The sequence below is a fragment of the Dryobates pubescens genome, chromosome 4, assembly GCF_014839835.1.
Source record: "Dryobates pubescens isolate bDryPub1 chromosome 4, bDryPub1.pri, whole genome shotgun sequence".
Classification (NCBI taxonomy): domain Eukaryota; kingdom Metazoa; phylum Chordata; class Aves; order Piciformes; family Picidae; genus Dryobates; species Dryobates pubescens.
In genome coordinates, this window is record NC_071615.1 from 47,370,337 (window position 1) to 47,384,233 (window position 13,897).

Consider the following 13,897-nt stretch of genomic DNA (forward strand, 5'->3'; position numbering starts at 1 on the left):
ATTCTCACTGACAACTAACACAGCACAATACTCAATGTAATCCAAGAAATCTAAAGACCTGTTGAAAAGTAAAAGTGAACAATTGCTTAGTTTCATACTCTGATGAGCAATGACAAATGTTACTGCCTCTATCAGGTTTACCTTTCTTTACCCATAAATGAAAATATAATAGTTTAATCACTGAATCACAGAACATTAGGGGTTGGAAAGGACCTCCAGAGAGGTCTAACACCCCTGGTCTAACACCCCTGCCAAAGCAGGATCACCCAGGGTAGTCTGCACAGGAATGCATCCAGGAGGGTTTGGAAAGTCTCCAGAGAAGGAGACTCCACAACCTCTCTGGGCAGCCTGTCCAGTGCTCTGTAACCCTCAATGCAAAGTTTCTCCTCATGTTGAGGGGAAATCATCTCTGTTCCAGCTTGCACCTGGTGTTCCTTATCACTGTGCACCACTGAAAAGAGCTTGGCCCCCTCCATTCCACAGATATTTGTAGACATTGATGAGATCACAGAATCACAGAATCACAGAATTAACCAGGTTGGAAATGACCTTCAAGATCATCAAGTCCAACCCATCACCCAACACCATCCCATCAACCAAACCATGGTACCAAGCACCTTCATCCAGTCTTACTTTAAACACTTCCAGGGACACTGACTCCACCACCTCCCTGAGCAGCCCATTCCAATGGCTAATAGCTCTCTCTGTGAAGAATTTCTTCCTAACATCCAGCCTAAACTGCAAAATTGTTTTAGAATCATAGAATTGTTGGGGTTGGAAGGGACACCTACCCCCCTACCAGGGGCAGGGACACCTCACACTACAGCAGGTTGCTCACAGCCACATCCAGCCTGGCCTTAAAAACTCCCAGGGATGAGGCTTCCACCACCTCCCTGGGCAACTCGTTCCAGTGTCTCAGCAACCTCATGGGGAAGAATTTCTTCCTAACATCCAATCTGAATCTACCCATTTCTAGTTTTTTTTTCCATTCCCCCTAGTCCTATCCCCCTACCTGACACCCTAAAGCTCCCTCACCTGCTCCATATTCCCCCTTTTTCCCCTCAAACCCAGAGCACCTGGGCTTTATTGGAGTCTCCTCCCACCCCAGGTGTGGCCACTTGGCCCTCCCCACCCACTCCCCTTTATATTCCCCCCCAGGAAAGGCAGAAGCCCCAAGCTGAGCCCATCTGGGCTGGAGGATCCTCCTCTCATCACTGGTGAGTGCCCCTGGTGCACACTGGGTGATGGTGGTGGTGACAACAAAGGCCGGGGGGCCTGGTGGCCCCCCGGTTAGCTAGGGCAATCATTGATGAGCATTCCAGTATTATCCACGGGTGCTGGCTGGGCTTCCTTCCTGGGGCTGAGCTCCTCTCTGTGGTACCTTGGCTGGTGCAGGTCCTCCTCCCCAGCTCTGGGATGGGAACAAACTGGTGGTGGTGGAGCAGGAGCTGTTTAGTCAGATGATATTAAGCTAATTATACTTTTTTTACCTGGAGACCCCTTGAATCTGCTCTTATCATTCAATAAATCTCTGCTTTTGTGTCTCATTTAAAGACCATTTCTTCCCCCTCACTGCTCCTCTTCACAAATAAGGAAGGAAAGGAGGGGGGGAAAGCAATAAAGCATATCTGGAAAATGCATTCACTTATCATTCACTTCTGAACAGGAAGCCTTCAGGAAGAGGGGCAGGTTGGAAAGAGACTCACTCCTTATGAATCACAAGACAAATTTCAAACAGGACAGAAAAAGTCTGCATCTTCTCCATTGTGGTTATGTTTCATGGTGGTAAATGCAGAGCAAAAAGTTCAAGCTGGTTTGGAAATCAGTCACACTTCTCTACAGAAAGAATCAGTGAGGAAAGGACATTGTGACAAGAGAATACCCATCCTTCATACAGAATTAACCAGGTTGGAAAAGACCTTTGAAATACAGTCCAACCTATCACCCAACACCATCCAATCAACTAAACCATGGCACCAAGTGCATCATCCAGTCTTATTTTAAACATTTTCAGGGACAGTGACTCCACCACCTCCCCAGGCAGCCCATTCCAATGACTGATCACTCCCTCTCTAAAGAATTTCTTCCTAACATCCAGCCTAAACCTTTTCCTGTGCAGCTTGAGACTGTGTCCTCCCGCTCTGTCACAGACTGCCTGGGACAAGAGACCAACTCCCACCCGGCTACAACCACCCCTCAGCTTGTTGTAGATGGCAATAAGGTCTTCCCCTGAGCCTCCTCTTCTCCTGCCTTTTCTCAATCCATGATGACTGGGTCTGATCCCATGGGCATCCTGTAGGTGCTGTGTGATCCCTGCTCAGTCTTCTCCAGACTAAACAGCCCCATGTTTCTTAGCCTCTCTTCATAGGGGAGATGCATAAGTCCCCTAATTATCCTCATGGCTCTCCATTGGACTTTCTTCAGCAGATCCCTGTCTCTCTTAAACTGGGGAGCCCCAAACTGGGCACAATATTCCAGGTGTGGTCTCACCAGGGCAGAGTGGAGGGGGAGAAGAATTAAGAATGCATTATTTTTCTTGACAGAAATGCTGTTGACTTGCACACCTATTAATAGCCCTTATAACTAAGATGCATCATGAAGTGTAGCTGGGCAGCCAAGAGTGTATTACAAACCAAATTGTAAGTAAAAGCATCATTTAAATGGACAATGGACTGTGTCATTGTAAAAAGGAAACCTTAACAATTGTCAGTACCAGCAGGAAAAAAACCCAAACTAAAGCAAACCAAATCCAACCAACCAACCAAAATCAAAGCAAACACAAAAATACCAACCAACCAAAAAATCCAACAAGCTAGAAACGTAGTTTTTACTTCTTGAAAAACAAAATTGCACCTGCTATGAATTATTAGTGTAAAACTTAATTATCACAGAATGTTAGGGGCTGGAAGGGACCTTGAAAATTCACCCAGTCAAACTCTCTACCAGAGCAGGATCACCTAGACCACAACACACAAGAATGCATCCAAGTAGGTCTTGAATATCTGCAGAGAGGGAGACTCCACAACCCCCCTGGGCAGCCTGTGCCAGTCTTCTGTCACCCTCACAGGGAAAAATTCTTCCTCATGTTTCCATGGAACTTCCTCTGCCTCAGCTTCCCCCACTGCCCCTTGTGCTGCCACTGGGCATCCCCCAGCAGAGCCTGGCTCCAGCCTCTGGGCACTCACCCTGCACAATTTATAAACATGAATGAGGTCACCCTCAGGCTCCTCCTCTCCAAGCTACAGAGCCCTCAGCTCCCTCAAGCTCTCCTTATGAAGAAATTGTTCCACTCCCCTAATCATCTTTGTGGCACTGGACTCTTTCAAGCAGTTCCCTGAGGTCTTACCTGAACTGAGGTGCCCAGAACTGAACACAACACTCCAGATGCAGCCTCACCAGGGCAGGTATTTCCACACAGGTACCTACCTGGTTTAAGGGAATCAGCAACTTAATCCCTTAAATCAGCTAGATACCTGTCTGAAAACTAATCTTTGCCCCTCCTGTTAATTGCATATAAGATTGCACCTGCATTAAAAAAAGGAAATAATAAAAAAGCTTTTAGTCAAAGATTCTTTAGAGGCTTAATTAAACAACACAGCAGGAACAATGGGGTTTAAAATGCAGCAATTGTGTTAAACAAATCTATGATTCAGAAAATGAAATAAAGAATTCCTGCTTTGAAGATTATTCTTTTCACATCTTCTTTCAGGTAAAGGAGATTTAATTGGAGCAAACCTGTCCATTAGGGATCAAGTCATCAAAACAAATGCAGATGTTAAAGCTCTAACGTACTGTGACCTCCAATGCATTATCCTCAAAGGCCTCTTTGAAGTGCTCGACCTTTACCCAGAGTACGCTCACAAGTTTGTTGAAGACATCCAGCATGATCTCACATACAATCTAAGAGAAGGCCACGAAAGTGATGTAAGTATCTTGAAAGGTCTCTGCAGGTATTGTTATCTTTAAGTTGCCTCTCATATTTCAGCTGGCTTTTGCAATTCTACCACACTGAAGAAATAATACACAGATTACATGTAGAGGACTGTGCATTTGTTTCAGAATTCAGCCATTGCCTACAGAAATTGCCTATCCATTGATGAGATCAGACACAGTGAACATGTTCTCTGCTTCTCATTTCTCCATGGAAAATATCACAGCATCACAGTAGATTAGAGGTTGGAAGGGACGTCCAGAGATCATCTAGTCCAATGCCTCTGCCAGAGCAGGATCACTCAGGGTAGTCTGTACAGGAATGCATCCAAGCAGGTTTTGAATGTGTCCAGAGAAGGAGACTTCACAACCTCTCTGGGCAGCCTGTTCCAGTGCTCCATGACCCTCACTGTAGAATGGAATGGAATGGGATAGGATAGAATAGACCAGGTTGGAAGAGACCTTCAAGATCATCGCATCCAACCTATCAACCAATCCAACACCACCTAACCAACTAAACCATGGCACCAAGCACCCCATCAAGTCTCCTCCTGAACACCTCCAGTGATGGTGACTCCACCACCTCCCCAGGCAGCCCATTCCAATGGGCAATCACTCTCTCTGTATAGAACTTCTTCCTAACCTCCAGCTTAAACCTCCCCTGGCACAGCTTGAGACTGTGTCCTCTTGTTCTGGTGCTGGCTGCCTGGGAGAAGAGACCAACATGTAAAGAAGTTTCTCCTCATGTTGAGGTGAAATCTTCTCTGTTCCAGCTTGTACCTGCTGTTCCTTGGCTTATTGTTGTGCAACACCGAAAAGAGCTTGACCCCTCCACTTGACACCCACCCCTCAGATATTGATAGACATTGATCAGATCCCCTCTCCTCTCACAGTCTCCTCCAGGCTGACATCATCTATGAAAGAGCAGACTTCTTTAATATTTTGATAGTTCCTGCTTGTTTAGAAATAATTTGTAGTTATGCAAAGCATATGTCCAGATAAAAGTATTTAACTCTGCCTTTTCTAGCAGCTTGTGTGGCAGCATAATGAACACTCATTTCCTAGATCACTGATTATCACTTTGCAGTGAAGAATTTTGTCACACACATTCAAAATGAGAAACAATTGGTTTTCATCACACTGCAGCTAAAATGTGGGGGGTTTAGTGTTTCCACAGCAATGCTCCATAAAGAAAAGTGCTAGAAAGGGGTAAGGAGATAAATGAAAACTTGTGGAGAGGAAAATAATCAGAGCATCTCATTGGTTTGTCTCTTAAAATGTCCCCAGACTTCCTGCTGCTGAAGGCAGCAGCTGAGAGAGCACACATCTGTTCTGAGATCTTGATGATTAGTTTTATAACCAACAGGTTTTCCTTGGAGAGGAATGCTTAATCTGAAAAAGGGTAATAACTCCCCATAAAGAGAGAGTTTGAAGCTGATTGCATACTCCCCTCCAGCTTTGACATGGACCTTGGTGACCCCCTCAATGTATTGCTGCATGCTTATCTGTGTGATGGCATATCTGAGGATCACCATTTCAGTTGCATGCACATTCAGCTTGTATAAAATCAGGACCAGTTCTGCCAAGTTAGAGTCAGCTGTGGTGTAAGATTTTCTGCTGAGGGCAAGCCTACATCAGCATCAAAGGAGAGTGTGCAAACAGGAAAAGGATCTCCTCACACTCATCATGGAGGATGGGATTTAAAACAGTGCAGGACATTTAGAGCAGTGAGGGTGGTGAAACCCAAAAAGATATTGCCCAAAGAGATGGCAGAGGATCCATCCCTAGAAGCATTCACTGTCAGTTTAGATGGGGCACCGGGAACCTAATCTAGTTGAAGATGTCCCTGATTACTGCAAGGAGATTTGGACAAGGTGGCCTTTAAAGCTCTCTTCCTACTCAAGGAAGAAGAAAGTGTAGAACATATGTGTACATATTCATTGCATCCCGTTGTAGATTGTAGTTTTGCCTGTAAATTTGCTTCCAACTGAGCTTGTCTGGCAAAGTTAATGTTGGGGGACATTTCAACCCACCACATTACAAGCAATCTTGGAAGAAAAGCTCAGGAGATTTTGAGTACAGGAGCTGGCAGTCATGTAGCTATCTCAGTCTCTGATGAGTAACAGAAGGACACAAAAGCAGGGAGATATAATTTCAGTGGATCCTCATGACAGCTCTAAACCCAGCAATTGTAAAGTAGTTTTTGATTGTCACCATTAATATGTGTGCAGTCACACTGGCAGGGCTATAATGACAACTCTATATATTCTCTTCACAGTGAGGTGTGAATTAGGAAAACAGCCCTGTTGATTATATATATTTGAATAGAAAAAAAAACAATAAAATGGCTTGGGTTGGAAGGGATCTTGAAGATGATGCAGCTACTACTAGGGCAGATTGCTTAAGACCCCATCCAAATTGCCTTGGAACTCTTCCAAGTTTGGAGCCCCCATAACATCTCTGGGCAACCTGTTCCAGTGCCTCACCATGCCCATGGGGAAGAATTTCTTCCTAATACCTAATCTAAATCTAGCTTGTTCCAGTTTGAAGAACCATTACCCCTCTATCTACCACTACATGTCTCACAGTGCTTCTCCAACTGTCCTGCAGGCCCCTTTCAAATGCTGGAATGGTGTCCTAAGGTCTCTTAGAGCATTCTCCACTCCTTGCTGAACAACCCCAACTCTCCCAGCTTGTCTTCACAGGAGAGGTGCTCCAGCCCTTTGATCCAAGCATTCTCCACTCCAGGCTGAACAACCCCAATTCTCTCAGCTTGTCTTCATAGGAGAGATGCTCATAGCCTTTGATCATCTTTGTGGCCCTGCTCTGAACCCACTCCGAAGGTTCTGTGTCCTTCTTGTGTTGGGGGTTCCAGAACCAGATACAGTACTCCAGGTAGGGTCTCATCCCCTCCATCAATCTGCTGGCCATAGTTCTTTTAGTGCAGCCCAGAATTTGGTTGGCATTTGGGGCTGCAAGTGCACATTGCTGGCTCCTCTTGAGTCGCTGTCAGCCAGTACTTCCAAGTGCTTCTCCTCAGGACTGCTTTCTATCCATTCTCTGCCCAGCCTGGTTTTGTGCCTAGGATTACTGCAACCCAAGTGCAAGACCTTGCACTTGGCTTTGTTGAACTTCATGAGATTGGCATCAGCCCACATCTTAAGCCTGTCAAGGTCTCTCTGGATTTGGACACACAACTTGGTGCTGTCAGCAGACTTGCTGAGGATGCACTCAGTCCCACTGTCCATGGTGCTGACAAAGATGCTAAACAGCACAGGTCCCGGTTGCAGCCCCTGAAGATCACCACTCTTAACTCATCTCTGCGTAGGCATCAGGCTATTGACCATCACTCTCTGAACAGGTCAGCAAACCAATTCTTTATCCACTGAGTGGTCTAGCCATCAAATCTATGTCTTCCCAGTTTGGAAACCAGGATGTCATGGGAGACAGTGTTGAATGCTTTGCACAAGTCCAGGTAGATGGTAGTGTGTCCCTTTCTTATAGGCACAGCCTCAAACAGTCACAGGTAGCAGTTGCTCTTTCCTTATCCAAAAACACTATTAACCCAACACAGAAGGCCACCAAATTTTTGTCAGGAAGAAGTTGCCCCTTGTGAATCCATTTTGGCTTTTTCTTATGTGTTAGTACTCATATTTTGTCCTTTACATTCTTTGTTGAATTTTGCTGGAGAAACTTTGCTAAGTGACATGGATTTTGACATGTGCCTCATTCCAAGTACATCTTTTTGCAATGTATATAGCGGGCAGTGGGAGAATCAGAGGCCTGATCTGATAACCACAGAATCACAGCAACATTCAGGTTGGAAAAGACCCTCAGGATCACCAAGTCCAACCCAAAAGCCTACTCTGCAAAGTTCACCCCCTAAACCGTATCCCCAAATACCACATCCAAACCACCTTTAAACACATAAAGCTAAGCAGTCATAAGAAGGTTCTTTCAACAAGTAATAAACTATATGGAAGACACTGGGAATTATTTTGCTACCCACCAGCCCTGAAAAATCATGTGCTATTGAATATATTTAGAGAGTACTGACAGATGTTCATAGCTCTGAATTATCCTATAAAAGGCTCAAAACAGCTAAATATTTGCACAGTATCTTTGTGGGCTTGGTAACAGTTTACTGTCTGTGATTTTTTTCTAGTGTCCATGCAGAAGTGTCTACAGTGTAGACGTAATTGTCCATCAAAAACACTACAAAGGCTGGTTACAGCCAGACTGATACCAAGTACAGGAAGGCTCTTTGACACCTATGCCATCCCTCAAGCTGTAATGAACTCCCAGAGGAAGATAAGATCCATGCAGGCACAATCTTTGACTCACCAGAGCTCTATCAGCATGTGTACTTTAAAAAATACACAAAAATTATATTCCTGAAGATTCAAAAACCTGTGTTAGTAGACAGGACTCATAATTAATAAGACTCTACTCCTCCTTTTGTAGCCTTTAAAGTAGTTCCTGCTTCTTACAAATGCTTCCCTTCTTTCTCTCCCCCCTTGCCCTCAAAGGAGGAGAAGCTGCTGTCTTTAAACTGGAAACAGGCAGTCTCTGAAGCAGAGGGAAGAACTGCTTCCTTCAGTGCTTCTGCAGTGCAAACATCATGACAAAGACTGCACACAAAAAGTGATAGATTCTTTCTCCAGCTGGGAACACTGAGTCTTGCTGCAGCTTAGCCAGGTCTTCTTGATAATAAAATAAATAAATAGCCAAATAAATCTTACAATGCAACTAAGAAGCAATAAAAACCAAGAACCATTTCCCCACCCCCACCCCCCCCAGAAAGTCACTCTCTGACAAAAGGGAGCTGCATTCTTGTCCTTTGGAGAGGCTGGTGTTTAGAATGTATTAAGTTTTAATGATTGAGTTGTGGATTACATTTTTTAGTGTAATAAAGCTCAGGTTGCTATTAGCAATACCAAACCAATTACAAGAGACGCTCCTCAGTTTCTACTGGGAAAGCTGAAGATCGGCCAAATCAATTGTTCTTCAAGGTGAAAACAGCTCTAAGCTCAGGAGGGAAAAAGCCTACAAACTCTGATCTTAAATATGCAGAGTTTTCTGGGTCATTCCAGCACTGAACAAGTATTTTGAGAGCAAATCTGTAATATATATATATTTATTTATTTAGATGTACTTCCACCTCTGTAATTTTTTTCTAGCCGTCTCTCTTTCTTGGTGCCAGCTGGCGGTATTGCTCTTGGGGGCAGGAGAAAGGTTAGCAACAATTGTTTTGACTGCCAGTACAAAATTCATCTGAAAGTCTGTCTAGCCACTGTCTTTCAGGTTTGGTGGCCTTTTTGTTTCCTTTCCTAGTATCTTCACCTTTTTGGCTCTTACACTCCTGTTTCATTTCTGTTGTCTTCAGTCATTCTAATAATCAGTCATTCTAATAATTGTGCTTGAGCAGAAGCCCTGTGAGGAGAGGCTGAGGGAGTTGGGATTGTTTAGCCTGGAGAAGAGGAGGCTCAGGGGAGACCTTATTGCTGTCTACAACTACCTGAGGGGTAGTTGTAGCCAGAAGGGGGTTGGTCTCTTCTCCCAGGCAACCAGCACCAGAACAAGAGGACACAGTCTCAAGCTGCACCAGGGGAGGTTTAGACTCGAGGTGAGGAGAAAGTTCTTCACCGAGCGAGTCGTTCGTCATTGGGATGTGTTGCCCAGGGAGGTGGTGGAGTCGCCGTCCCTGGAGGTGTTCAAGAGGGGATTGGATGTGGCACTTGGTGCCATGGTCTAGTCATGAGGTCTGTGGTGACAGGTTGGACTTGATGAACTTTGAGGTCTCTTCCAGCCTTAGTGATACTGTGATATACATATATATATATATATGCACATATCTTTTAATATCCACACAGCCAACACTAGAACTGTCTGGTTTTGTCTATCTCACATTTTAGCTTTCTGATTTGTGGTTATTTTGCTATTAGAAGACTCATCTAACCCAGCAACTTATTTATGCAATTATGTAATCTTAATTAATTCTTGTGGGTTTTTGAGTCTTTTCTGGTTCACACCTAAAACAAAGAGATGGTTTGACTGTAAGGATGTATTCCATGAGATATGGAAGAGAGGAAAAAAACCTGTTCATTTTTCCCGGGAATCTGAAGATATGCAAGTGTCACAGTATCACAGTACATCAGAGGTTGGAAGGGTCCTCCAGAGATCATTGGGTCCAACCCCCCTGCCAGAGCAGCATCACCCAGGGGAGTCTGCACAGGAATGCAGCCAGGTAGGGCTGGAAAGTCTCCAGAGAAGGAGAATCCACAACCTCTCTGGGCAGCCTGTTCCAGGGCTCTGTCACCATCACTGTAAAGACGTGTATCCTCATGTTGGGGTGAAATCTTTTATGTTGAAGCTTGTCCCTGGTGTTCCTTGGCTTATTACTGTGCACCACCAAAAAGAGCTTGGCCCCCTCCACTTGACACCCACCCCTCAGATATTGATAGACATTGATCAGATCCCCTCTCAGCCTTCTCTTCTCCAGACTAAACAGCCCCAGGGCTCTCAGTCTCTCTTCACAAGGGGGATGTTCAAGTCTCCTAATCATCCTCATGGCTCTCCATTAGACTCTCTCCAGCAGGTCTCTATCTCTCTTGACCTGGGGATCCCAAAACTGGACACAGGATTGCAGCTGTGGTCTCAGCAGGGCAGGGTCTCAGATGGGGAGCAGAGCCTCCCTAGCCTTGCTAGCCACACTTTTCTTGCTGCCCCCCAGGATCCCATTGGTTCTCTTGGCCACAAGGGCACATTGCTGTCCCACGTACATGTCCCAGGTACATGGGACCTGATGAAATACATCCCAGAAGCCTGAGGGAAGTAGCTGATGTAGCTGCCAAGCTGCTCTGTGATATTTGAATCTTCTCATATATCATTTGATACTTTTCAAATATCTCCAGGATATTTGAAAAGTCCTGGCAGTCAGCTGCAGTCCTTGGGGACTAGAAGAAAGGAAACATCACAGCCATTGCAAAAAAAGGGTAGGAAGGAGAACCCTGGGAACTACCAACCTGTCAGCCTCACCTCTGTGGTTGGGAATATCATGGAACAGATCCTCCTAGATGCCATGCTGAGACACATAGAGGACAGGGAGACGACTCAGGACAGCCAGCATGGCTTTACTAGGGGCAAATCCTGCCTGACTGACCTTGTGGCCTTCAGTGATAGAGTGACTATATGGCAGTCAGTAAGGGACAACCTATGGATTGAACTATCTGAACTTCTGCAAGGCCTTTGACACAACATCCTGCCTGCCAATTGGAGGGATACAGATTTGCTGGGTGGACTGTTCAATGGATAAGGAATTGGATGGATGGTCACATCCAGAGGGTGGTGCTCAATGGCTTGAAGTCCAGCTGGAGAGCAGTGACAGTGCTGTCCCTCAGGGGTCTGTACTGGGACCTGTGCTCTTTAATGTTTTTATCACTGCTATAGAGAGTTGGATCAGAGTGCACCATCAGCAGTGTACAGATGGCACCAAGCTGAGTGGTGCTGTCGATACACCAGAGGGACAGGATGGCATCCAGAGGGACAGGATGGCATCCAGAGGGACCTGGACAGGCTGCAGAGGTGGTGCCCAGGTGAACCTCATGAGGTTCAACAAGAGCAAGTGCAGGGTTCTGCACCTGGGCCAGAACAATCCTCACTATCAATACAGACTGGGGGATGAGGTGTTAGAAAGCAGCCCTGAGGAAAAGGACTTGGGGGTGCTGGTAGGGAGAAGCTGGACATGAGCAGTTGCCCTGGGCAGCTTGGTCTAGTGGAGGATGTCCCTGCTGACTGTGGGGAGGTCAGACTAGATGTCCCTTGGAGGTCCCTTCCAGCCTGGACAATTCTATGATTCTCTGATTCTGTATGTGACCCATTCCAAAACTCCTACCCCTGTCCCTACATGCTTTTACTTTAGTGCAGGGGTTAAGGGACAGGAGTTCTGATTCCTATCTGTGTATTTTTATAACAAGAGTATTTAATGCAACATGCAAGTGGCATTTTTCACAACTGACCCTTAGCAATTCCTTGACAAACAATTTTCATTGTAACTAGAATCAAAAGGGTTAAGGAAGGGACAAAGTTTTCCTTCTCATTTTAGCCTTTCAGTCCTGTTGAACACTCTCCATTCTCACGCATTCCTCTGCCTGGGATTATGGGTTTCTGCATCAGATTAGAAAGATTAACCAGAGGGTTACACTTCGGAAAAAAAACACCCATCCAGGCTGGCAAAGCAGCTTAGTGATGTTTTGGGACTGTGGTATAGAGAGAGTATAAAACACTGTGTCAGGAAGAATTTTAGCCAGGCAAAGCTCCTGGCTTTCAGAGAATATTGACTTAGGGTTGTCTCGGTCCAGGGAGGGAAAGAGACTCAGTTCTTTTGAATATTCCCAGGTTATGAAATGAGAGGCACAAACAAGGCCAAGATATCACCAGCCAGACTGTTTATTACACAAATGAAGTGGATATATCAGAAGGGGAGAGAGAGAAAGAGAGAGAAGAGGAAAGGAATTATATTACCACACCCCTCACCCCTCAGTTTGAGTCTGTGGAGGAAAGGTGCTGCAGGAGATGTTGGGTCTATACAGGAGGGGTGCTGTAGCTTTGGCTGTAGGAGAGATGTGGTACTCTGGGCAGCCTCTTCAGCTCCATGAGTTGCAGCAGGTGGAACTCAGGACACGGAGAGAGGGTTCCTCTTGGGCTGCTTCTTCCAAGCTCCATGGTGATGTCTCTGTCATTTTTTCTGTCCTGGTCTTCTCTCTGTTTTTCTTCAGAGCAGCATTGCCCCGGGCTTTTCCTTCTCTCGTGTTTTCCTTCTCAGTGGCATTGTCCTTCTCCTGTGTTTTTCTTCTCCTGAGCCAGTAGTTGCTCAGGTCTTTTCATACAGTTTTTAGCCCTTAGGTATGTGTCCACATATCGTCCCCCAGGAAATCATCCTTACATAAGTGTCCAGGTATTGTTCCCCAGGAAATCAGTATCAGTAATCAGTCAGTAATCTTCCTGTGTATTCCTTTGTGTTTGGACAGGGGTCTGGAGGAAGGTGGAGGAAGATGTCTCTGCCTCCTCCTTCTCCATTTACCTTCCCACACCCCCAATACACCTCAGGGGCCAGGTGGTGAATCCATTGTCTCACCATCCTCCCTTTCCAGGGTACCTGATGGGTGGGGATGATCTTGTCTTATGCATATTCCCAAGGTATCAATGGCAGTGGCCCTGGGTCCATTGTCTGGGCCAGCAGCAAAGGTGACTTTATCTTTGTTGAGTCACATCAGGAGAGATAAGAGTTAGTCTCTCACAAGAGTTGAACCATATTTTGATTTTAATTACCTAGGGATGCTAGATGATAACTTATTCCAGTATGTTTTGCTGTGCCTCAGGAAAGTAGATAATGTAACTTTAAAAAATATTCATTAATCCTTATCTCTACATTGGGGGGGAGGGGGTGGGATAACATTAATCATCATATCTTACCCTTAAAATGAATTTAAAGAGTGGATTTATTTGCATAATTGCTTTTATTTTGCACTGATACAGCAATGAGCAAAGAGTGGTCTTAACTTGTGAAGCATTCTTACAGTAAAGTATCCTTTTGTTATTCTGTGTAAAGTAAGACTAATTACATGAAGGAAGTTATAGTACTTACCACAGTTTTCTCTACAGGAACTCTAATTATGAAAGCACAGACTACTCTGAGATGTAATGAGCAGTGTCAGAGTGGAACATATGGGATGCAGTACTCCAGATGGGGTCTCAACAGAGTGGAGTAGTGGAGGAGAATCATAGAATCACAGAATCAACCAGGTTGGAAAAGACCTCAGAGATCATCAAGTCCAACCTATTGCCTAATACCTAACACCTCATGACAACTAAACCATGGCTCCAAGTGCCACATCCAATACCCTCTTGAACACCTCTAGGGATGGGAACTCCACCACCTCCCTGAGCAGCACATTCCAATGGCCAA

At 45.2% G+C, this 13,897-nt stretch overlaps 1 protein-coding gene across 1 annotated transcript in view; it reads left to right on the forward strand.

Annotated features, from left to right (window-relative positions):
* Positions 1-13,897, forward strand: part of KCNH8 (potassium voltage-gated channel subfamily H member 8) — a 177,271-nt gene that overhangs the window by 133,326 nt on the left and 30,048 nt on the right. Inside the window, exon 11 of the mRNA XM_054161403.1 lies at positions 3,710-3,924. Coding sequence (XP_054017378.1) covers positions 3,710-3,924 — 215 coding nt within the window. The remainder of the gene's footprint in view (positions 1-3,709; positions 3,925-13,897) is intronic.